Raw genomic sequence first — 27,160 nt, forward strand, 5'->3', positions numbered from 1 at the left:
CAGCAAAAAACCAATATTGAGCTAAAGGTCATTTTTATATCACAGGTAGCTATGTAGTGACTCTAAAACTAAACATGAACAAACTTGTGAACGATAAAAAACGAAAGTTGCGACCCCCTGTAACTTCCCGCGAGAGGTCTGATTTCTTCTTTTCCCACTTTATCCATAGTTACTTCTTGGTTACACTAACAAAGCAGTTTCTGTTGTTTTCTGTTTGGAACAGTAATCACCCGGAATTCGTAAACAACCAGCTCTATTTGTTTGAGTTTATTTGTTGATTTGAGTTGAGAAGGATATTGACCGAAGAACATAAAAATGATGTACACCCGACCGTACAACCCGTGGTACAGTCCCCCCATCATTGGGGTAAGTTTTGTTTAATTTTTTAAAAAGAAAAAAGAGGGCTGATTGGAACAAAAAGTGATAAATATAACCAAAAAATCGAAAATGTCCTTATTTCTGAATATACTTGAATTACCTTAGAAAATCGTATAAAATTTTGATACTGGAACTATTTTTCATGAAATACAAGCATCATTCCTTAAACTTGAATTTTAGTCATCCATTTCCAAATATATTTATCTTTAAAAGGAGATAATTGTAATGGTAACTACATTTCTCAGCGGTCATGTTGGAGCATGAAAACCACGAGAATCTGCCATACAAATTTAGCTATACTGACAAAAAATAGGAACTGTAATTAATTTTTTGGGTTCAGAACCAACTATCAGTCGTTAAAACTTATTAACGCTAAATGCAGATCAAGTCAAGTTTTTGATGTTTTGCTTTCGCATTTAAGTCACAGATTTCTATAATCGATGTTTGAAGTACTACAAGGACATTTTCTCGATAGGAAAGCTGCCTTTTATCTAGAAATCCAAATAATAGTCATGGTAGCAGTTTGTCAGAAATTTGATTATTTTAAGCCTTCAAACATGCATTCCTTTTTGCTTGGTTTTCCCCTTTGAGGTTAAGCGCCAAGATCGAAATTTTTGTCCGTGTGTGTGTGTGTGTGGGGGGGGGGGGGGTAGGGTGAGTAATGGACCTTAGGCGAAAGTGCTTATAGCGGCAGCAATCTTTGTCGGCGCCCCCTAGTGTTACATGAAATTTTAACAGAATTTTAACGAAATTTGCGCGCTGTAATTTATCACTTAAGCAAGAGCATGCTAAAATGCTCTGATAGTCATAATACCGTAACAAAATATTGTGTACCTTTTGTGTATTTTGGCACATTGAGTTTTTTGGCATTGGGCATTTTGTCCTGACAACGCCCCAAACGACACGCAAAACATTAACTACTGTTTTTAATTTCAGCTCAAAAGATTTTATATGCAGATTTGTACAATAAATTCTATGAATCGGTATTCTTTGTGGCAATTTTCATGAAATCAAAAGAAACAGTCAAACTATTGTTGACAAAAATTGACTATAAAAAGGGGCAGTGACCAATGTAAAATTGCAGTTTTGGGGTTTACTTCTGTCAATTGGTGTTTTTCAATGTACCCATTTTGCATTGTAAACATTTGTTCACGCCCACTCACTAAACGTTGCTTGTGTTCGTAACAATGTAGGTTTAGATCTATTCACGTTTGACAATCTGCATGCTCGTTTTTAAATGGTTTCTGTAACAGAATGTTTCACATTTTAGGTGTGAACAAAATTCGCTATGTTAAAATTCATCACACCTATACGCGTATATCTTAAACATGGTTTAAACACGTTTCAAATTTGTCAACTGCTCTTTTGATGTCAATGCGTCATTTCGAACAAAACTTGATAATAAAAGACGGGAAAAATGAAAATCAAACTAAGCAAAAGACTGGCAAAAATCATGCCTTAGAAGTTAAAACCGATTCACCAGAAAATTAGTTTAAATCATTTTACCTAGAAATTAAACTCGACCAATTGAAATGACCAAATTTAAGAGGTTAAGTAATAATACCAAAACTGAACTTACAAGAAATTTCTTACAAAATTTCTTGACGCGTGCTGTCCAAAATTAGCTGGATGATGTTAATTAACGTTAAGCGCTTATTTAGCTATGACGAATGTTTCACCATCCATTTTTTCAGTTGTTTGTCCTTTGCTCATTAAGTGCTGAGATTGGTTGAGATTAACAAAGACACAAATTTTCTTAGAATAAGTACATGTTTGCGAATTTTTTTAGTGAAGTTCAGATTTGGAAACGGTTGCCTGTCAATTGAATATTCATTTAATCATTGTCAATTTCAGTTTCGACGTTAACTTTTAGCCCCCCCCCCCCCCCCCCCCCCGGATTTATCAGAAACGCATTCAGTATAAACCATACTTAACATTGATGGACAGCTTGAGTAATTCTGTAACAATTATAAACCCAAACAACTCTTCAGCATACTAACTTCATAAAAGTCTTGTCAGAACTTTGACAATGTTCATATTTATCACTGAGATAACTATCTTTATAATTAACAACTCTTTACTATCGGATTTAAAACTACTTCGAGCCCGAATAATATTACGTCTCTAATTTCTAGAGAACCGTTTTACAAGTAAGGGGTTCGGGTATTTGCCATCCATATGTTGAAGGATTATGTAATTGCTCTTGCTCATCTGAGCTGAGTCACGAAGATAGCGCCGGCGTGAAAAGGTACTAAGCTAAATTGTTTACATGCAAAATAAGCAACCAAATGTTCTAAAAAGGATCACTTCGGCTAAAGCAAACTACCCCCAGTGTTTGTTGATGGTTATAAGGGCATGGTACAATGTAACCACATTGGACGGGGTTTGTTTGACTCCACGTCATAGGAACGCAAAGCTTCTTAACTTGTTGATGAGCAATTATACATTACCAGGAGCCGAAACTTTATCAGTTCTTTATGTTTGCCCAACGAGGCCGCGCGATAAATTAGCCCACATTACATTCGAATAGTATTATATACTACATAACCAAATCCTACAATAGTTACAATACTTGTACACGTAATTTGGCCAAAATGATAGTAAAATCCTCAGAAATGAGTCAGAATTTCTACTATTGAAGTTTTCTCATTAATAACATAGCTCATCAGTTTTATAGTTTGACATATATCACCTGAAATTATACTAAAGAATCTTTGTACCAAACCCTTCTTAGCTATAAGCACTTATAAACGTGATCTTGGGATACTTATAATCGTGATATTTTGAGATATTTCGCAAGATATTTTGTTGGACTTTTCATCTGAACTTGTTACCACCTTTTGAGTATATATCGAACTTTGATTTAATCTTTATTTATCGTCCTCCACCTAAACTAGTTGTGAACTAAATTCTGCCCACAAATTCTTCTTTTCTTGTATAGAGTTCAACGCAAGTTTGTATTTAGTAACTTCTAAATAGATTAGAGTTTTAGAGATTTGTTAAATTTGATTTATTTCGCGGAGTTATTATCGCTGTTTGTTTATCCATTAAAAATTTGAAGTTGCATAAGTTTGCAATAAATAATTGCAAGTTTATCATATTTCTGTCATGGTTTCTGAGCGCTACGTTTCATCTAGACCGGTAAGTAATTTTTGAAGCTAAAAATTTTGCCTAAATTGTCTTGTGAAAAAAATGTTTACATTGCGATCTCTAAACAGTCGTAACAAAAGGGACACATTCAACATTTAGTCGACCTGTTTTTTGTGTATAAATCTGTTTTTTTTGCACAAACACACATTTGCGTGTTTCATGGAAGGAAAGAAATGATGAGAATTTGTTACATTCAAAAGCAAACATTGAGAAATTCAGCGCTGATTTAATATGTTATTTTGAGGCCGGTGACTTGTTCGTTTTTGGCCAAATTATTATAATCGGAGAAATTGGAATCATGCAAACGCAAATTAGAAGTATTTGGCTAACACAAAATAACAAAAACAAGAGTTCTGATTTGTCCTTGTACTGTTTGCCACTTTGTTCTTGTGCTGTTGCGATTCAAAATGTCTAATTTCCATGGACAAAAACAAAATCAACTAAGGTTTAATTCAAGACAAAAACGATATTTCAAGGGTTACGGGCTCAGTGCGTCTACAGTGAAGCAATTGTGCCGATCCTTGAGGAGATGGAACGAGATGTTTTGGCAAAATACGACCAAATCGAGTTTGGACAAGCAGTCACGTATTTTTTGCGTTACAATGAAATCATAAGGGAGAAAGTTGTTCGAACCAGCTAAAAATTTTCATTTATTTAAGATTTTCAAATTATACCGGACTTGGCATTTTCAAGACCTTAGTTTTCATACAAAAGATGTGCATAAAACAAAGACTCTCAGCCATGCTTTCAAATAATAATGGAGATACTTGAATGATCACAAAGTAGTCGCGATTTGAATGTAATTTAAAAAATAATGGCAATTTTGATACAACAACTATGAAAAAGCCAGTTCTTCGGACAAATTTGGAATCAGATGTCGTTTGTAAACATGCAAAAAAATACAAACTATTTACTCAATTTTTAAAAAGATAAAACTTAATTAACAGTTACGATCGAACTGATGTGAATTCGAAATGTTGTATTATTTGATGCTTGTGGAGCTTTTCGAAAATTCTTCAGCTGTACGTAGTTTTTCGGTTTCACAGTTTATAATATCAAAGTCTAATGAAAATTTTGAAATTAAGCTGATCTTCGAAAAAAGCAATGAGTTAACGAAAAACCTTTAAAATGGCAAAGATTTAAAACTGTAGCTCAGAACTGGCAAACCTTTTTTTCATAGTGAGGTTTTTGCAACAACGTTTTTGCCTGCCCGTGAAAGAAGCCGTTAGATTAATAGGTTGTTTTAGTATAAATTTCGTTATCTCAAGCAACGTCATCCATGCATGATTTAGCACCTAATATTTGTTAAAATATCTTTGACCATTTTGTGGACAATCAAAAGACTAAAGACAGCGATTTTGGTTCGGTTACCGCAGAAATCCTTGTTCCAACCAATAATTTTTTTGAGGGTTGTGGACTTGGGAGCTGGGTCTTTGTGTCCCATTTGTGGCCGCCGAATAATTTAGGGGAGATATACAAAAATAATACCAAAGTTTTTCACAATTGAATTGCCTATTAAAATTGTTTATTTACTTTTATTTCTTTGAGAAAAATGAGACTCGACATTTTTGTTTATTGATCTTTCACACGTCGACTAACTATATCATTTTTAAGTAACTTAAAATAATTTGTTTATGTGCCCATTCGATCACTTTTTTGCGAAAAAATTTAATGAACTTCCAGCAGAAAACGAATCGCATCCTGCAAATGCTCGCTACTTTTTAATTTAAACAGATGAGAACTTCAAACAGATGAAAAAGTCATGGAAATAATTACAGTTATATTTCTTTAAAATCTTTTGTCAATTTTAACAACACTGTGCACGTCTGTTCAATATTGTTATCAACGAGTGAATTTTTTTAAAACCCTTTCTGAAAAATTCGTGCATGTGTATATTTTTAGAAGATTTAAAATGATTATTTTTATTTACAAACGGTGCCTGGAAACTTTCTTCTGATTTGCCTTTTGTGTTTTGCTATACGACTCTTTAACATCAAACACTAAAAATTGTACATACAGATCAATCGCATTCATTCAACTTAAGCAGAAGTAGTATCTTATACGTTTTTGGTTGGGCAAAGAATACAACCAAACATTACCACTATGTGCAGCAATGGTAATCTTTTTAATTGCACACAAACGAAGTTTGTAGCAATTGTATTAACCCTGTTGGTCTTTTTTAATGCAATTTTTCGGTTGACCACTTTTTCTTCCGACCAATTTGATTTTTCGTCCTCAAAACGGGATAAATTTGCAGCAGCCAGCGGGCATTAAGTGCTCATAGAGCCTTTCAGCTCACTGGTCTCCACGTATGCGATTCACAGACACTTTTTTGGAGACTTATACTTATGGCGTGAAGGGCGGTTCTTAGAACCCCCCACAACACCACCAACCCCCCCCCCCCCCGCACATCAGCCGCCTCTCACTTCACCCCTCATCCCCACGCCTGCACATCGATCAGGCCATAAAGGTCCCGTGCAACCAAAAACTCCTCTTTTTTGTTTGATAATTGATTAGTCGCTTGTTCTTGAAAATTGAACTAATTTAAACACTGTTACACTTTAGTGGAGGATGACAACTGAGGCCGATTCAGTTTCATGCTCTGAGTTAATATATCATTATTGCCATTAGTATATAGCAGAAGAAAGTTACCAATTGCCGATTGAGTAATATTTTGATCTTGCTTCCGGCAAGTATCTTGAAGCACTACTCTTCAAATTGTGCCTAACTTTTTGCAAAAAAACATCTAATTTTTTTTTCTGAAAAAATATTAAAAGTGTTATTGTGTCCTTCAACTTCAGCCTTTTCAGAGATCATAAATATGTTCACATGTTCTAGACACACATGAGATAAACAAATTTTGATAACTTTTGCTTTAGCTTATCGGTCACACCATGATAATTTTTTCGTGTTGCTACTAACATATTTCTTTTACATGTTTTCGAGTATCTGAACGTTCTTGTTATTTTAAGAATTAAGAATTGAGAGATTAAAAATTATAAGCTTTCTCGACATCGCTTAAAGAGCGAATTGTTACGTTTGCATAGACATAAGATGTTTGCTGCATGTAATATTTGTATAAACTGCTTGTTATCACCAGATTATAAATCACGAGCTAGTTTATTACTCTTTGCAATATTTCTAGTAAGAATTATTCGAATCTGGTCGCCGCCACAACCTAACCAAAACTTACTCGTCTGCCGATGACAATGAAAGTAGACTGGTACTGTTTCCATGTTAACAATTTGGGTGAATTAAGTCGCTTGAAGGGTATGAGTAATTCGGGTAAATTAGCTGAATGATGTGAACATGAACAGTTTAGTTGGCGCCCATTTGTAAACGAGGCAATCGAGTTATGAAAATATGAATAGATGATTAGATTTTATAGTGAAGATTACGCACATGTAATTGCGCACCCATATTTCTTGAATGTTGGAACATAGCTCAAGATTGTTTTCTGGGTTTGAAAATCGAGGTAAAATAATCAGTGGCTGCACTGTTGAACGAATAGTTTGAACGACTGGAAAATTGTATCGTAATGACGTTGTATCGGAAAATTGTATCGTAATTGTATCGTGATGGCTGTAAATTTTCTCACACAGAATTTGTTTTCGAAAGTTTTTGCGTGCAATCTGCGGTTCTGTTTCACCCTGAAAAATGTGTTTTGCTTGCATTTAACTAGAAAGATTATTTTGCAACGTAAAACAGCCGTGATAGCTAGTCAACCACTCAGGCATAGGGAGTTAAAATCCATGCGAAAACAATAAAAAGCTGATTTTTGCAAAAAATCTTTTTTTTTACGATCGGATTCGAATAACAACCGACTTTTTTATTTCCTAATCTTGAGGTCCGTCTTCAAAACTGTCAACTTTGCCGAAAATCAAAGCATAATGCTGATTTCTATATTTATTGTTTTATTTATCGTGGTAGTAAGAAAAGATTTGTGAAGCAAATCTCACGAAAGTTCTAGTTGCCGAAGACGGGAGTGTTGCTGTTGCTTGCAAAAGGGTATAAAAGTTCTTTTTGACAATGACTGGGTTACTAGTTTTTTACTTTAGTCAGATTTGCTTCACAAATCTTGTCTTGCTACTTGGAAGAAGAGAAATATATTTAGAAGAAAAATAGAAATCAACATCATGCTTTGGTTTCGACAAAGTTGACAGTTTTCAATATTGCTCGAATATATCCTTTCAAACGACAGATGAAGACACCAGCCGTGTCAAATTAATTATGAAAACATTGGGGGTCAACTTTTTGTAGACAACTCCACCTGGGAATTTGGGTAGGAAAATAACCCACCAACCTGACTTTTTGAAAGTTGAGTTGTTAATTGCTCACAAACTAAGTTTTTAGCTATTATATTAGTAATATGGTCTTCTTTTATGCGAGTTTTTGCTTGAACGATTTGTCCTCTGTTCACCGCTCGCCAGTCGTGTTAATTTTGTTTCTTATCAGATTGCTGCAATTTCTATGCATATTTGAAGTATATATTTCTCATCTTTGATTGGTTGGTCTGAAAAGTCTAATTTTTGACACGTCTGACGTATTCAATATTGCCATAAATAATGCGTAATTGGTTTTATAAGCAACTTACCGATCAAAGATTTCTCTCAGATAATCTACGACTGAATAGACACCTATATGGTTGACTGGCTTTGGCTTACTGAAATTTAAAAAGATTTTGACGTTCGAACTGCATTTTGAACATAGCACATTTTGCTATCAAAATCTAATTTTGGAAAAAAAATCTTATGAACCACTTTAAGTCACAATAGCCAACTTAAAACAGAACGAAAAACATATTAATAACAATCTTGTGTGCTTAATTTTTTCTTATGATATCCTATGATACCAAATCGAAGCTACAAAAATCGCATTTAAGAAAACAATACACCATTAAAACTCAAATAGAATCCCACATAGTTGTAAAAAGAACAAAAACATTGTAAAATTTCAACAAACACAATTAACACAACTTATATTGAATCAAAAGATTATCACAACGACATGCCCACAAGTTTCGCTCAAATATGTGCGCGAAGCAATGCGCAATTTTTAGAGCAAACGTGTTAGGATATGCCAACAAATATTCTTAATTCAAATTTTAGGTTCCAAATAAAAAAAAATTTCATTTGCTCGCGAACGAAGTTTGAAGCAATTGTTGTAAAGGTGTGTGTTCGTTTTAAAGAAAAATTTTTGTCTGGAATTATCTGTCAACTACTCCGATAAAATTTCAACAGGAGCAATTTCCTATAACCTCGGTTTCTTGAGAACATAAAATTGGGGCTTTAATTTGATTATTAGATAGGATTAATTTTCATATTAATCTCTGCAAGTATTTAATTAGAATTTGGTTTAGTATTTGATTTCATTGGCTGTATATAATTCAAGTCAAAACGTGCTGTCTCTTATGAAAACTGACTACCTATGGGATATTGTCATATTATCTTACCAATAAAATAACTTAAAAGTGTGAGAAATTTTTAATTGCTCTCGAACAAAGTTTGTAGCAATTAAATTAGTCCTGTCGGTCTTTGTTATGCAATTTTTCGCGTGACCGGTTTTTCGTCTGACGCTTTTGACTTTTCGTCTTCAAAAACTGGATAAACAGGTAGTGCCCAGCGGGCATTAAGTGCTCTTAGAGCTTTTCAGCTCTGTTTCAGCTCAAACCCTTTTGGAGACTTATACTTATACTTATGGCGTGAAGGGCAGTTCTTAGAGGTTGTAGACACCCCCACTGTTGACCCGCCGCCACCCCCCACTATTGCCCCTCACTCCCCCACCGCGCTGTTGCCCCCACCTCAGCGTTGCACCCATCCCCATCAGCCCTCTGTGCCACACCTCCCTTAGCCTAGGTGTCATGGAATTTTCCCTAGGTTTTAACAATTGACTACTGCATGGTTTCTAGTGGTAATGGAAAAGTTTCCAATTTCTAACATCACGAATCGTAGCATTTTTTCGACAAAAAGTGCAATTTTTTTCAAAGTTTTTGACATTTATTTCTCCTTATTCAGGTTTTTCAAGACCCAGGGGCCAGAAAAAATCCTAAGGGGTTGTACAATAAGTTAATTTTTTTGGCCGTGGAATGTCACAAACACAAATTTTTAATGTCACAAATTTTTGGATATAACTTGCTGTTTTCAAGATTTTTTATTAAAATTTTTGTCGTTTAGGGTTTCTTAGCCTCAAGAGCCAAGGAATCTCCTCTAGGTTTTGGAAAAATGTTACTGTACAATTTCTAGATTATATGGAATGTCTTGCAAGATTTCAACATCACGAATTTCAGCACATTTTTGACAATTTTCGCCATTTTTCTTTCATTTTTTGACATTTATAGTCATTATTCTGGTTTTTTGACCCTCATGGGTCAGAAAACCTCCGTTAGGGTTTGTTAGTAAATTACTGGAATTTTTTTGTTGGCCATGGAATAAATTTCAACTTTCTAATAACACAAGTTTTAGCAATTTTTTAAAATTTTTTTAAGGTTTTTTAATTTTTTTAAAAAGATTTTTGAAATTTTCTATCATTTTTTAGGTTTCTCTAGCCTCGAGAGCCAAGGAACTTCCTGTAGGGTTTGATTATATGTAATAGTTTATAGATAATGGTAACTATAGTTGATAATAGTTTATAGATGTAATGGAAAGTTATTCAAGATTTTAATATCACGAATTTAAGCAATTTTTCATCTTTATGAATTTTTTCCGTTAGCAGAGGCCCTGGGACGTCCTTCAATTTTTGATAATAAGCTGTTGCATAGTTTCTAGAGTTAATGGGATGATGATCAAGCTACAATCAATTCCTTCACTCGATGTGCGAAGAAATCCCCGTTTGTTGTTTGAAAACAATGACGTTAGTTGTTTGTTTTTCTACTGCAGGGTTGTTAGTCAAAACAGTTTTTAAGAACGGTCATTTTTAGTTTTTACAAGTTGTCGTTATCAAACACATGTTCAGTTTTTTGGCAATCCATCTCAATAAAAATTAAAAAATATTTTTAAAAGCCGCCCATTGCGGGCTTGCAGCAAAATTGAAAATATGCCTGCGGTAAAATAAAAATAATTTTAATTCTGTTGCGGGCCTATTTCAGCACTTTAAAAGACTTGAATTGCATTGGGCGCTGTCTCTTTGTAATTATTTTGACTTCTAGTAGTTCGAACTTGAATTATATTTTTTGTACAAAAATCAGTTCTTCAATTTTTTCTCCTCCTTATATCGCAACCGGTGTTTTTGGGAATCAATGGCGACTATTTTCCAGCATTTTGCTGGGTCTTTTCTTATTCTTGGGTGTAATTTAATTTTTTCTCAGTTTGCATTAGAAGTCGACAATTGAATAATGTAAAAATTTCTTTTAACATCCTAAAAAATCCTCAAATATATTTAGCACAAGACGTTTTTACAGGCGATGAATCACAAAGATTTCACAGGATAAGGGAAATTTTTCGAAATTTTTTGGCGTGACTGACGCCATTTTTTCACTTATTCATGTCCTAAATATCGTTAGGTTTTCTACGTACTATTTTAACCATGATTTTTGCAGGTCAATTTTTTTGTGATAGTATCTGAATGAGGTTGAACTTTTTTGTTCAGTTCATATGAGATTAAGTCATTCTGTAAAAAGGGTGCAGGGCAAACAGCGCCACTTTCTTTTCAGACCCTGTCAATATAGACACGTAACAGCGATTCTCAACAGACGGGTTAATTGTGATTGCCACTGCCGCGAGGGCAAAAACGTCTCCGCCTGACTGTATAGAATGTGAACTGATTTTCATTCCCTCGCCAGTTTTATTCATTTTTCCTTGTCATCTATCATTTTTTTCCCTAATTCTAACGTTGTGTTGTGTTCTTTGCCTTTAGGTTTTTGAACCCTTTCAATGAACATTTTGTAAATATGCCCTCTATATAGGGTTCAGTTGCAACCCTATTTGATTGTATGAGAATAACTGTATTTACAAATTGGTTGTTCTTAACCCTTTCAGGAATTATAAAACAGAGAACTTTCGGACCTTTTCCGTTTGTGCCCTCCCCAGCTTAGTGGGCGCATATTATTTGCACCCCCCCCCCCCCCCCCCCGTCGCACGTACCATATCTTTACATGATGATTTACTATGTAATGGCACGTGCTCTTTAACTGCGGGCGCATAACGTACTTGGGGGGGGGGGGCACTAACGGAAAAGATCCGAACTTTCTTTGCGAACCAATTTTATAATTTTTGGATATTCTAACTTTTATAAGTATGCGCTAATCATCTTAATTGACCCAAATAGTTTCCAAATACGTGTCACGGAAATTTTGTCACGTGAAAGTCTATTTTATTAAAAAAGTGGAAACAGCAAGTGACGCAAAAAACGTATTATCGAAATTATAGACTGGTTGTAAAAGTAAGAAACAAAAAAAAGTGTGAGCACAAGACATTTGCAAAATTATTTTTCGCCTAAAATCGTAAATGGCAAATTATTTGTCGGACTGTTTAATTGAAAAACTGGGAACATACAATTAGTTGGAAAATATTATTTTATATAGCATCTTTTTCTGAATCACCGTCTTATCCCCGCACAAACTTTATGCAAAAATGAAGAATTTCCAGAAACAGTTTTAACTGAAGTTTTGTTTGCACGATAATTGCATTCTCAGCTGACGGTTGAAAATGAAAGTTTGGGAAAATCGTAATTGTTCAAATTGCATTTATCTAAAAGTGAACAGTTTTTTTTATTAGAAATTATATGAGTATAATTTTTGACAATTTCTTTTACAAACAAAATTAAGAATTGTCAAGATATCAGTCAGACAGTTACGAATTCGTAGGAACAAAGAAGGTTATAAAGTTATTACGAGTTTTTAATTTGTTGTCTTAAGTTATCAAAATTTAAAATTCATTTAGGCAACTAATCTGTTTGCATTATTAATGAGTAGAATCTTAATTTTCTCTACCAGTTTACAAAAGGAACAAAATTTTGCTCAATAAGCAAATATTTTTTAAAAGTTTATCTTAAAAAAAGTGGGAATTTCACAGTTTTTAACTATTTGTATCTGATAGTTTTGTTTTAAGTGTTTTTAGAGTAAAAAATTGACGTGCATAATGAAATTTTGTATGGAAAATGAGTAATTGGTTACAGTCATCACTATACAACAGAGTGTCTGCAAAATATTATGAATTATTGATGCAAGGAAATTAGCTGAGCATCGCCTCTCACCATTCGAGCAATATTGCTAAGCATTTAGCGGGCGCGCGCAGCCAAGCTTGTTTTTCGCGGCAAATCCTCTGCTGGTGGCTTTGAACTGCCAGCCAGTGGATTGTATCTTTGCAGAGCCGGAAAAGGAGATTTACACTTTTTACTAGTTGGTGTAGTCTGATTGACTGATTCAAAATGTCAGCATATACTAAGGCAATAGCACAGCAGGATAGAGTTAAATATGTTTGAGGTTTTTTGTGTAGCCTTTCTACGATGGCTTGGAATCTTAACAAACAACAATTGTTATCAAGAAAAAAGGGATCTTTTCCGTTTGTGCCCCCCCAGTACGTTATGCTCCCCCCAGTTACAGAGCACGTGCCATTACATAGTAAATCATCATGTAAAAATATGGCACGTGCGTCTGGGGGGTGCAAATAATATGCACCCACTAAGCTGGGGGGGCACAAACGGAAAAGATCCGAAAAAAGATATAAAGGAAAATCGGTTGCCTTAAAATCGATCATCTAATTGCGGAAAATCGGTTGCCTTAAATTTTATAACTTACGACATTTTAATTTGAGAAAAACGCGTTTCCGAAAAATTAGTAATGCCAATTCTATTCTCCATGAAGAAAACAATATGAAGTGATCTAATTTGAAGTTGTTAATTCGGTTTTGTGCATGATTACATTGACTGTTGAATATAAAACGAGTTAGTGTCCTTTCTTTTGTTTTTCTAGAAACCTAAGCAAACATTTTAAGTGAATCAATAACCACAACGCTCAATTGAAGAAACAATTTAATCAGAGATCAAAATACTTAGCATTTGCGCAATACACATACAGTTGTAAATTTGCAGCAAAACTCCAATCGATGTCTAAATATTCAAACAAGCATAATCGTCCGTTATAATTTGTCCTCATAATGGTTTAATTATTAATTTTTGATTATTTTTTTGCTAACGAGGGTCATCCGCTGTCATATTGCTCATACCCATTGCCGTTTGTCTTAGCTCCGATAATTTAAGCCAACTTTTTTCTACATAAATGAAACACCTCTCGGCATTAAAAGCAACCATCTGACACTTTCTTGAATTTCTTAGTTGCAGTTTTGTTGGGTTCCAATCTTGGTTTCATTAGAAGAAACCTTTTTCTCTTCAGTTTTGTTTTCGATCTTAAATAATACTTGGTTTTTCAAAATTTTTTAAGACTTTTTGCTATTCGGAATTTAACCATCGACAAGATATATAATTCTGCAAATTAGTATTTAACACGAGGAATTTTGTTCAAGGGTCATTTGAAAGTGTTCTGTGTAACTAAAATTCCGAATAATTTTTTGATGTTTTTAATAAACTAGGATCCTAAACTTTTTGGATATTGAATAAAATTTTTTATTCAAAGCTAAATGAAATTTTTGGTTTTTACAGCGATGAGATAAACATGCTGGTTTACTAGCTACTATAACAAATTTAGGCTCAGGTTGCCAAAGTGATGTTTTGCTTCCAGCAAGAATTTTTATATCTTAAACTGAAAAAAGTTTATTTGATTGGTGATTTTTTGTTTCAAATTTAAATAGAGCGCTTGAAATTACAACAGCTGGAAATTGGGCTGGAGTTTGATTGTTGGACTTTAATTAAGCTTTGATTCTGTAATTGATCACGTTATTGAACATAGCGAAAATCGAATTAACTTAGTTTATTCATGTGAAAAAAAAACTGTTTAAAAACTGTTTGACTGATGTTAGAATGGTTGTTTTCCACAGCAAAAATTGATGAGCGGTACAGTGAAGGCGTTGTAAGTTGTAAATTGACGGTATCGTCTTCCAGGTTATCTCAACACCCCCCCCCCCCCCTCCCCCACTCGCCAGCTATAAATTTGCCTCGTGAAAGAATTTACTTGATCTCATCAATCAATTGCACCCCTTTCTTATTAAACACGTACCACCACTTATTGCATCTATCCATGCGTGTGACAAAAACACAGCAGATTTGCCCAATTTCACTAAATCATTCCCTCTATATTTTCCCTCCCCTCCCCTCCCCTCCTCCCTCTCCCCTAGATTAGGGAATCTAAACAGTTGCGCCTCCCATAAAGGATTATAGAACACACTTGATTGAAGAAGTACAACAATCCGATATTGAATTAGATTATTACGCTTCCTTAATTGCCCGTATATATTATACCTTATCATCATCAGATATCACACTATTTCAGCATTTCAGGTCGCTTGCACGTGAAATTTTCTCACGTTTCTTTTTCAATACGAGTAATTTCTTCACATTCCAAAAAGTCAAGTTTATATAATAGTCTTGTACGCTGAATCTGTTTGAATTTGTTTCTATGTCGCGTCAGCAGTTTTAAAATAAGTCGTAACGTGTCTTTAAATATTTCAGCTTCAGCCCCAAAGGCTGATTATTACTGTCGTAAAGTGTGGAGTAAATTTTGCTGATTATACTAAAATAAATTCACTCCTGCATCTGACAACTGAACAAATTATTCTCCCAACTTACTTACTCTTCTTTAATTTTTTTCACCCTCTTCTTGAACACCCCCCCCCCCCCCCCACGCCTCCTCACGGGTTAAGAGCGCGAACATTTGTGACCTGACCCAAATAGTAACATCTGATGCTAATTATAAAAGCACTCGGCGTAGCTGGCATTGAAAAGCGTTTACTTTAACACGGCATTTTTCCCTAACTAAGATTAGCTCCCATTTGAACAATTTATATCACTATACTTACTGATTTCGCGCAATCATATCCGTAACACCTCTCCCCGCTTTAATTCATTGCGCCATTCTGTTCTTCTAGTACTAACTCGCTCGCCTTGTTACCCGAATTTGGTCTGTATGCGTGGGTGAAGATATTTGTGCGTTAGCCCCCCAGAGGTAGGCGCTTTTTAGTTGATCTTTGCCTGATTGCTGCCTAATGCTACCGCCCCACATCACAAAGTGTCCTCATCAATTTTACGACTCAGTTGAGATGAAATTGCTCCTGAAAACACAACAAGTTTTGCCCCAAATTCTCTTTCTTACATTGCCCATCTATCGTTCTAATGTGCTTTGTTCACATGAGTAAAAAAGTGAAATAACTGCTGTGCCAAAAATCAATGCAATCAAAATTGCCCCGGACCATTACCTTTTCTCTTTTTTTAGTCGCACCACCAGTTCCCATAGCAACAACTGACGTCTGCAATCAACTTTTCGAACGAAAGACAAAAAATTCAAAATTAATTTGAAATGATATTGAATTGAGATTTTACGAAACTTATTTGTTGTTTAACATCTCTCATTCGTCCAGCTAGCAACTGCTTCCTCGAAAGGTAAATAGACCCAAAATTAGATCGGGGTGTTTTTTTATGTTAAGTAGTTTTAAACTTGATTGAGTATATAAAAAAATAAATAACGTTTTGTGTTACTTATTGTAGCTTTTTTTGTAAACTTTGTTGTTGTTTAAATGTTTTTCCTTAATCTGGAACAAGTTTGAAGCTATTTTCTTAAACGTGTGAGAATCTTTTTTATGCAAAATTTTTGCGTGGCAGGTTTCTTCTGGAACATTCTTTTGATTTCACGGGAAGTCCGGGGTTGAACCCCTCCATTGTCAATTTTTCCATCAAATAAATGTTGCTAGGACACAACCCCTCCCCATTCGTTCGATAGCAATTTGTCTGATGTTAGTTGTTGTTTAGTTACTAACTGCTTGCAAACGAAGTTTGTAGCAATTATATCAGCTCTGTTGTCTTTTTATGCAATTAATCGTTCGACTGATTTTATATTTAACTTTTCATCCTAAAAAACGGGTTAAAAGGTAGAACCCGGTGAGTATTATGGGGCAAAAAAGCTCTCGCAAAGCCTTGCGTTTTACTAGTCTCTAAGCATCGATTCAACGAAACTGTTGAGGAGACATAAAATCATTTCATTGTTCGCAGGGCGATTATTAAAAGATTGACCCACCACCCTCCCTCGAGCGGCCCTCCTCAGTCAACCCCTCCCACCTCCCACACCCCTCCTCAGTCATCCCCTCCTCCACCACATCTCCTTACACCAGCCTTAACGTGGCAATTTGGACCCCTTCTTCTTTCAGTACCCCCTTCGGCTTATTACATGCCTAACCCAAAACGTTTGAGACCCCACACCCTAAGGCTGGCATGCCTGAGCGCCTGCTGGCTACTACCCCAATCGACCGCTTGCCTGTCATTTGAGAGCAATTCAACCCACGTAATTCAATCGGGTTGATTTGACTTCAGAGCTTCCAGATTCTTAAAATTTCATGCACAATTTCTCCCGGTCAATGTGTGCAGCAGTTGCTGTAGTCTTTTGTCTCTCTGTTAACCAAATTTTTAATCGTTTTCGCTTGCTTGATTAATTTATTTTAGGTAGCGTATAATTGTTATATATCAATTTTCTCCAAATCTTTTGTTTAATTTAATCTTGCAACAGCTGAGTGGAGCTATTGTTTGCCATCTTGTATTTTTTTTATCTTGAGGTCACGATTTTACAGACAAATTACTTAATGATTATCTCAAATGAACATTTGTTCAATCGTTCAAAAAAATTTTAGGCAAAAAATCGCCAGTTGATATGTTTTTCTTATTGGAACGAGTTTTGCGTTCAAGTTATAATGCACTCAAAAAATAGCTCACTGTCCGGACTTTTGCCTTTTGCCCTCACTGAATTGAAGGAGTTCCTACGGATAAAAATACGATAATAAATGAGAAGCTTTTGCGATCATTTTTTCTTTATTTAACAATTATTTTCAGAAGTTTAAGAAATTTTGATATGCAAACTCGCTCACGGAAATGACTTCTTTACTCTGATAGAGCTTAACTGGAAAATATAAACTGTGAAGGAAACTCAGCAGATGACACCCAAACCAGTTATTAAGATTCCTATTCTGATTGAAAGATATTTTTATTTTTCATAAAAGGTTGTAGCAACTATACCAGTCCTGTGGTCTACGTTGTGTCTTTTTTAAGAAGTGGCTGAGCAAGTCTCTTAAGGCCTTGTGTCTTACTAGTATCTAAGTATGCAATTCACCAAAACGGTTTTTGAGGAGACGATTTCATGGATCAATGGCTGTTTTGTATATCAAAAGTTTACCCCCAAACTCCCCTTCCCTCCCGCAGTCATCGCTTCTCAGTCACTCCCCCTCGCTCGACCCAACGCCCACTGATGCCTCCAACGCTTCTCTGCCCACCCTCCTCCTGTCTCCTCCCCTCTCTTTCGTTCAGTCTTCCCAGCCCTACCCTCTCCATTGCATGACCCCCAATTGCGCTCGCCACCCCTACGAGCCCAGGATGGTTAGCTGGGTACTACTGAAGCCATACGTTTAAGAGCAGTTCGCAAGACGTTAGTGGATTTTGATTGAAATTTGTTTGGAAAATGAGGAAAAAACTATACATTAGAATTTGATTAGTGTTTGGTTTCTGGATTTTCTTTAATGGTCTCAACAGTGTACTTGACAATCGAGTAAAATACCCTCATTCTTTGAATAATGTTTTTAAAAAGTTCGAAAATTTTTTGGGCTTTCCCTTTTGAAAGCGAAAAAACGCAAGCGACAGAGCGCGACATGAAGCAATCGTATCAGGGCTAAAGATCACCTCCTCACACTAGCTTAAGTGCCAGCGACCAAGTGTTTCACCTGAGCCATTTTTCGGCTGAGATCGGTCACTTATTTGTTATCAAAACTTTAAAATTTTAAGATTAAAAAGAGCTCAAGGCAATTTCTTGTTTTTTTTTTAAAAAAAGTTCTTGGTGTTTTCCACGCAAGTTGCGATGAGCTAGACACATTTTAGAGTGATCGGCTCTGATTTGCTTATCTTAGTCAAATCAATTGTTCGGTTAAGAATGAAGCAATAATTTTTTGGCCCTCATGCTATAAATACTATAAGTAACATTTTCTCACTAGCAGGAAGTGGTTGAGAGGTTCAGGACAAAATTAATGAGGGCGCGAAATAGCGATACGGACGACATACGAATGATGGCGGAACACAGACGCTCATGGAACACTTAAGGGAGTTCTTTGCTAAGAGCAATTGGATAGTGGCCCCTAGGATTGCTTTCGACTATCTGAACTGTGCCAACAGGCATCCTGCGCTCAAAATTACGGTTCAAGTATATCCCGCTTAAGTCAATATGCGCAAATTGTATTGGCATAGGACTGCAAGCAACGCTCACGATTGGCAGAGTTCCGGCAACTGGGTTGCCAAATACAAAGTTATTGGGTTTTTTGCGCCCTTGACGGACGGTTCAAGGCTTACGAACGTTAGATGACGTGGTTAAAGTGAGTGCTCGACCAGATAGCAAACAATGATTAAAACATCGGGTCACTCCCATTATTCTCAACCAGCTTACTGGTCAGATAACGCACAGCCCCCTCCCCAGCATGGTTTTTATAAGGTAATGAGGGAGAAAAAATTCTTCGGGGGTCTACAATGGGAAAGATCCAAATCTTCATCTGTGAGAAGAGGTTTTCCAATGATGCTGTAAAGTACTTGCTTGAAACTCAGAACCAGCTCCGCCCGGGCTCCAGCTTGGCGGTGGGGGCTTGGGGGACTGAACTTCCACATAATGCCAATGTGTGAAATTTCCTCAGCGACGTTGATCGTGTTTCATTTTTCAATTCACTTGCGGAGTTCTTTCTCCGCTTCGCCACAATTTTTATCAATGTCGTACCAAATCTTGTTGAGCGCTCCACCACAACAGGCAAACTGCTCCACTCCCATCACAGCATCCCGCTCCACCAACGCTTCAGCTTGTTTTAGTGCTACAATCGGTGACGTAAAACAGGCTGAAGTAATCGACTCTGGTGTTGGTGAAGGGGGAGACTGGTATGGAAGTCTCTCATTAGGGAATTCAGCTTTGATTTTTTTTAATGGTTGTGGCACCAGAATTTCTGAAAAAAACACAATTTGATTTATTGGAAGCTAGTAACCAACCTAAAATGAAAATTGCATAGCTTTCCTTTACTTGACCACGCAAATAGTGAACGCCCTGATTATGATTGTTTGCATGAGTATGCCGCAGAAGTAGTTTGACCTCAAAGGAATTGATCGCAAACTTTTAACGTAAAATCCAGTCACTGAAAATTAAACTCGGTGAGTTTGGAGATTCTTTCAAGCAATGAAAAAAAATCATTTTTTTGAAGCTTATTTTCGTGGTCTACGGTTTTTGGATTTGTAGACCCCGAATATTCAGTTGAACGCTGTCCCACCGGGGGCATAGGCTTATAAATTTTTTTGAAGTTCTTGGGGTTACCTCTCAACACGTCTGACAGACAAAATGGAAGCATATGAACCACATTAAATCTTGTAAACCATGTATGATTTTAGATCCTTTTCAGAAACCTAATTCAACTAAGAGCCAGAACGTTTTCAGTTTGCTATTTTTCAAAACACCGTCGTTATAGGTCAGCTGCTTGTAGCTGTTTATAAAATTTGAAGCTGATATTCCCTATATACTTAAGGAAAAGGATAACATATCAGGACGTTTTCCTTCATTTTTTTTCGGAATTGGATTTGAATTTTTTTGCTTTAATAAAGTTTTTCCAATGAAATGTATACAATTTTGCAACTCCAGACAAGGGGTTTTGATTATGTATTTTTTCCCTTTCTAACGTGAACCCAATACTTTTGCGAAATGACTTACATTTCTTCAAAAACTTGTGATCATATGATCTTTCAAACCATTTCAAAAAATTTTGTTGAAAATTTTTTTTTGTCTATGTTGTGAACTTTGCTTAGAGACGCATTTAGGCAAAATCTAGACGTGTTGAATGATCTGGTGTAATACATTAATAATTTGTTCACATTTTGCATAATATCAGAGTTTACTTGCCTCACAACCTGCCACCTTGATCCTACTTGCAACTTTTATAATATGTACTGTGTTTGTGTAATTTGGGTGGTATAGTAATTGCCATTTGCTAGCGATGCCAATCCATATGTTATCCATCACGTTCATTTCTTTTTTGTTGTCAGGTTGCTGGTTTGTTTGTTTCTCTTACACCTCTCTTTTCCTCCTGCCCTTTGCAGCAGGATTGTGTAACGGCTTCAATCTCATATAATTTTCACTATCCTTGTTGTTATACTTGAAAAAACGAGTCGTCCGGATCCGCCAAAAGTGAACCTCGTTGAATTTTTCCAGAACATGGTGCCTCGTACCATATGGGAGAACATGTTTAAGAAAGAAACAGTAACGATATTTTATCAAACCTATTTATTGCATTTTTTACTTGGATTATCACTGATTACATCGGGTGGCTTTTCATGATTGAGAAGCTTTAGTTAGATCCTACGAGGGCAGCGAGCGAGCTGCTTGAAGGCTTCATACGATTAGGTTTTAAACAAAACGTCCATTGAGGCACCTGTACATTGGAATTCACAAGTGAAAGAGTTCATATTGAGGAGACTGTTTTCTTGAAAGAGATATGGAAAAATCCCAGGTGGAGTCAGAAAGACTACTCTTCTAGACTTCCAGAAATTGTTGCAAACATCATTATGTGATCTCTTAATTCTATTCAAAAGTACTGTGCAATTGCAAGGACAGCCTCTAAATTGTGCATAGGTTCGCAGCCATATAATGTCCTAGGCATCAAAATTTTGTCAACTTGATCCTATTTCTGTTTACTGATAATTTTCCCTCAATGATCGTATTAATATATGCTGACTAACGCAAATGTTCTCTGGAGAAAAATGCTTAGGCTTTTGCTGAAAATTCTTAATATCGGATTTAATTATCCTGAATGATTTTACGGCTGCAAAAGGCACTTTTGAAGTACATTTTTCGACTAAACGGGGCGCAGCGGAGTTTCGACCTAACCTTGTGAACTTTTTTAAACCATGTGAAAGTGCAATGTGAGAGCCGGATGTCCTCAATTTTTCGCCGGATGTCCTCAATTTCATCTGATCACTTCAAAGAATTGGGTTGATTTTTTTCGTCTTTTATTTAAATGTTATCGTAGCAAATTGTTTCCGGCTGACGATCCAACACGTCACTGTATTTGTGTTTGCTGGTATTTTTTTTCATGATAAAAATCCTTTCATTTGTTATATGGTACTATTAGCAATCCATTTTGCGTGAGGTATTTGGCCCCTCTGCTAACACCTCTCGTTCACTCACGTTCTTTGCGGACATTATTTGCGGGAATTTTCTCCACTTTCTTCGTGTAAAACTTTCTTCGTGTAAAAATTAATTTCAGTCTCATCTTGGTATCATTCGAGAGAACATCTTTAATAGTAACCGTTAACACTAGTTAGTCAAGCGCTTTTAGATTGCAAAAACATTGGATTATTATTAATTACACCGGGCGCCCTACGATAGCAAAACCGCAATTAAAGCCTAAAGAGGGCTGCGAGAGAGCTATATTAAGCTTTCCTATGATTACATTTCAAAAAACTTCCGCTGGAGAACAGTTTGCACTATAGTTGTTGATGATTTGGAAGAAACCCAGGTGGCAGCAGGGTTCCGGATCGTTTTCAATTGCGTAATCCTGAACAACCAATTCCTCGAAATTTGGAAATCTTCATTTGTTAAACCTTTTCACAAAGGAGCTTGCCGCAACAAGATCACCAATTACCGTCCAATTAGTTTGCTGCCAAAGATCTCACTGATATTCAAAAAATTACTCCACAAGTTTTTTGTTGATCTACTCAAGAATAAAATTTATCTGACAAAGCATGGTTTCCACTTAAAGAAATCTACAATTTTTGAGCTCCTAGAATGCGTCAATTACCTCTATCTCAACAAGCGAGAAAAAATCTTCTCGATTTTCTTCGATTACGATAAAGCCTTTGATCGTGTGCCACATTCCATTCTACTGGTGAAACTGCGAAAAATTGGTCTTGACTCAAATTTTGTTTCCTTCTTTGAAACCAACAGCTGGGAAGATTTCAAACAGTACGAAAGAACGGGTTTTCTTTGATGCACACAAGATATTTGAGTGGTGTACACCAGAGTTCAGAAGTTGGAACCCTGCTCCTCTTGATTTTTACCAATGACCTGGCGTGTCTCCCTTTCCACAGTTTTATGGGTTTATTCGCTGATCATGCGAAACTAGTACTCAACTCCTGGAGTTTCAAAGATGGTCTTGTACATTTCTTCAATTGGAATTACGCAAACGGGATGTTAGTGAACGCGAAATAGGGCTTATGTATTTCTTTTGAGACCGCGAGCCAATGTTAGAGTAGGGCAACATCACAATTCCACAACAAGAGTGCGTGAAGGATCTTGGAGTTTATGTCAATAGGAAGTTAAAACGGAACACGCGCGCTCAATGTAAAGCCACCAGCCTCAGAACTTTCTACCAGCTTAAGAATACTATTTTTTGGAGTACTCAATCACATATCAATCACAAACTCTACGTCGCCTATATTATTTTGAGAGTCCAACATGGATCTCAAGTCTGTTGCTTGTCCCCTGCAGATTTCAGTGCTTTTAAGAATACCCAAGAAAAGAGCTTGAGATTGGTTTACGGGAAATCTAGGAACTACTTGGACACTCTACTCACTCATAAAATAATACCGATGCCCTTTTGAATCCAAGTTGAGGACTGCCGACTGTTCATTTTTTGGCCCACAGGATGCTATTGAGCAATTTCTGTGATAATGTTGAAATTTTATCTCTTGTTGTGATGACAAGACGGAGAAGCACAAACTAAAACTTAAAGTAGCACTTGGATCGTTATACGAACGGTCCATTGACAAGATCAACTTTTTCTATCGCCATGAGATAATCGATGATGGCAATTTCAAGGTCAGCAAGATTGTTCTTCATTAAATCCAATTGTCTATGTTTCAATAACTGTTTTCGATGCTCGCGGTTTGTTTGTTGCAACTTCCCCACGTGTAAGAGCTTTGTAAGTGTTAAATAGTAGAATTGAATTTCATTGATTTTCTTTTATGTAGGGCAACATCACAATTCCACAAAAGGAGTGCGTGGAGGATCTTGGAGTTTAAGTCAAAAGAAAAAAACGGAACACGCGCATTCAATGTAAAGCCACCAACAGCCTCAGAGTTTTCTACAAGTTCAAGAATACTATACCTTGGAGTATTCCATCAGATATCAAACAAAAGCTCTACGTCGCGTATGTTGTTTTAAGAGTCCAATGTGGTTTTCAAGTCTGTTGCTTGTCCCCTGCAGACCTCAAGGTTTTTGAGAATACCCAAAAAAGTGCTTGAGGTTGGTTTACGGGAGCTCTAGGAACTACTTGGACACTCTTCTCACTCATAAAATCCTACCGATGCCCTTTTGAATCCAAGTTAAGGACTGCCTACTGTTTATTCTCTGGGCCCACAGGATGCTATTGAGCAATTTCTGTGAAAATGTTGAACTTTTACCTATTGGTATGACGAAAAGACGAAGAAACTCAAACTCAAACGTAAAATAGCACCTGGATCGTTGTACAAACGGTCCATTGACAAGAAGAACTTTTTCTATCGTCAAGAGATAATCGATGATGGCAACTTCAAGATCAACAAGATTGTTCTTTATTGAATCCATCTTTCTATGAGTTGACAACTGTTCTCGATGCTTGTGGTTTGTTTGTGGCAATTTCCCCACGTGTACAATCTTTGTAAATGTTAAATAGTAGAATTGAATTTCATTGATTTTTTTATTGGCCCTTAATCGGGAATTAGGCCTTCCACTCTCTCTCTCTCTCTCAGTAGCGCAAAAGTTTGTATATCTGATTCTGTTCTAGAAATTTCACTGTCTTAATTTTTGCCTCAATGATCTTTTTTTTTCCTGTCAGACAAAATGTGGTCGGGGGACAAACGCTTAAGCCTTCACATCAAATTCGTAATGTAAGAGTTGAATATTTTGGCTGAATTTAAGACTACAACAGATTATTTTGAACCTTATGGACGTTTTTGTGCTTTCACTTTTCGACGCAAGAAATGCAATAATCTGTTACATACTAATAGTGCTCTCATGATGCGGTGGGAAATTTAGAATTCAGGTATGTATTCCTTCCCTTTACTTTTTTTTCTTTTCACTCAATACAGCTGCTCTCCTTTATGTTTATGATGCTCACAATACTTCTGAAAAATTGAAAGCAACCAACAATTTTTCATCTTTTATAATTACACGTTATGTAATATTTGCAAGCATATTTTGGAAAACTAGGTTAGCTAATGATTATGAAAGAATTTTCTCGAGTTTTCGATTGATTTTAACTACAACACTTCTGTCACACAGCCAGATGTTCTTCGCGTCAAAAATCCGGAACTAATAACTCATTGCTTTATCGACTACTCGTTATATAAAGACTACCAAATTTAAGTTTCTTGTGCCACTGCTAACAAAAAATTTGCCTTCAGAAAAACAGATTGTAAAGCTCTTGATGGCACGATCATAAGTTAAGTATGCCAATCCATACTGCTTCAGAAACACGACATTTTTATAAGAGCAATGATACAATTGGCTAGATGAAAGACGACAACTATTCTGAAAGTGACGGCTTCAGACCTTGTTGTCTAACTCCAACATGATAAAACGCCTGGAGACTAAAAGAATGACCGAATGCAATAATTGCAGCTTTCACTAATATTAGGAAAAATTTAATCAAACCTAAAAAATCAGTGATATGGATCTCAGCAGTTTCGAAAAGAAAGTTTTGAGAGTCCATGTCTTAGTAAAAATCAAAATTACCTCTCCTCGGCAAGAAAGAAAACCAGGTCTGATATGATCTAAAAAAACTGCAAGCTGGTCAATGAAGCTTTCAACCTTTCAGAACTGAACTTCCAGATCATTTTTTACAAAAGATCCTATCCGTGTTTTTGGAAGATTAGCGAAATCAGTAGAGTATTCAAAGAATGAAACACACAGCAAATTACAACCAAAACATACAACCAAAGCAAAATGTTTTTCGTAAAAATGGATCAATTACATTTGAACTGCTAGTAACCTCAATTACTGTCAATTATATCACACATATAACAAGAGGGATACTCAGCACCAACTCAAGCTACCGCTGCGGTCTAAATTATTTGACAATTTGCCTATTTGCTTTTTATATAGAAGTAATTATCCTCGCATTTTTGTCACTGTTGAGGTGACATCATTGTGTGGACTTGAGGTCAGAGTTCAATGCATTGAGTATCCCGCAATAATGACAATCTTTTCCGCACCAAATGTCTATCAAATTGTTGAAAATGTATCAAAAATTTTGTCTTTATTAAAAAAAATTAGCAATATCTACTGGAAGTTTTATAGCAAAAACTTTCTTGAAAAGAATAAATGAACGTGGAGACAAAAACTCAGATCGGGCAATTGCCATAAATTCTCAAAACTGTTGTAAATTGGACTGAATTTTTTGTGCTAAACAAAGGTTTCCCAACGAATCCTGCTCGACTACTTCTTCTAAGATAGGCACAATCAAACTCAACCCTCTCATGCCATTTGAGAGCAATTCGTACAATGGTTGTCGGTTTTTTATGCAATCTTTTGCTGAGTTGTCCTATGGATTTGAGTTTTCTTGAAGAGAAACGGGATAACCTGTTTAAACTCGGGAAACTGGTCCCTAAGTTTCCCCACGAAGATAAGTTCGCACTCCTAAGCAGAGCAATTATCTCTCTGGCTGCCGTGGTAAAAAAGTGAGACAGGTTGTTATTACTTATAGTGTTATTTGGAAGGGTAGGCTAGACACGCGAACAACATTGTGAAGACAGCGAAAAACGAACTGACAGTTTTGTGGCATGATATTGTGAGCAACTCTTAACAGTCACAAGTCTAACAGAAATACTCCTTGTCACATCGACGAATTAAAAGGAATCTTGATCGGATTCGGTGACTGAATATCTGCTGTGATTTACGCTAGAAGATACGTTGCTCCGAATTACTTCGAGCTGCTGAAGAACAAGAAGTTTTGGGTTAATGACGTGAAAACTCTTCTCTCAAATCGTAAATAAAAGTGACGACACTTTAAGTGATTTGCGAAATGTTCACCCCTGCGTGAAACTACAGCTTCCCCTTTTCAACATTCTTTATCGTCATCGAAAAAATCTCAAACAATTCATATTTCAAAAGAAGAAACAACAAACAACACCGGCAGTTGTCGAAAAAAATCAAAGAAGGAGAAAAATCTGGTAATCAATCTTAAAGTTAAAACAGGAAATTCTTAGAAAGGAAGCATCTCCAAAAAAGATCAAGTCAGCAATCTCGACAATAAAGGTGACAATAAATCAACTGAGGTAAGTTCCACTTGTAAAAAAGCGTTCGACTCAAGTGACGCTATCTTCAGTTGTTTCACCTGTGAAAAGAAGTTGCAATTGACTACAAATTGTACGGTGTTATCACAAGTAGCCATCGATGGTATAAGAGAATTAGGCATTAATGCGCTCCTACAATGTAAAAAATGTGTTCAAGTTAAAGAGGATGTCAAGCTTATGGAGAGTAGAAAACAGCTCAAAGACTTCAAAGCAGAAAAAGGACAAAGTTTCAAATCACTGGCAAGGAAGTTTATGAAATCAA

The 27,160-nt window shown here is 36.1% G+C and overlaps 1 protein-coding gene across 3 annotated transcripts in view; it reads left to right on the top strand.

Annotated features, from left to right (window-relative positions):
- The first annotated feature begins 241 nt into the window (after positions 1 to 241).
- LOC142340534 (uncharacterized) overlaps positions 242 to 27,160 on the top strand; it is a 59,343-nt gene continuing 32,424 nt past the window's right edge. The window contains exon 1 of one of the 3 annotated variants that reach the window (XM_075391102.1): positions 242 to 366. In XM_075391102.1, coding sequence (XP_075247217.1) covers positions 316 to 366 — 51 coding nt within the window. In that variant the 5' untranslated portion in view covers positions 242 to 315. Of the gene's footprint in view, positions 367 to 2,976; positions 3,520 to 14,937; positions 16,015 to 27,160 lie in introns of those variants that run through there. The other 2 variants (XM_075391103.1, XM_075391109.1) reach the window with 2 other exon arrangements.

Source organism: Convolutriloba macropyga, chromosome 6 (assembly GCF_964194025.1).
Source record: "Convolutriloba macropyga chromosome 6, txConMacr16.3, whole genome shotgun sequence".
Lineage (NCBI taxonomy): Eukaryota > Metazoa > Xenacoelomorpha > Acoela > Convolutidae > Convolutriloba > Convolutriloba macropyga.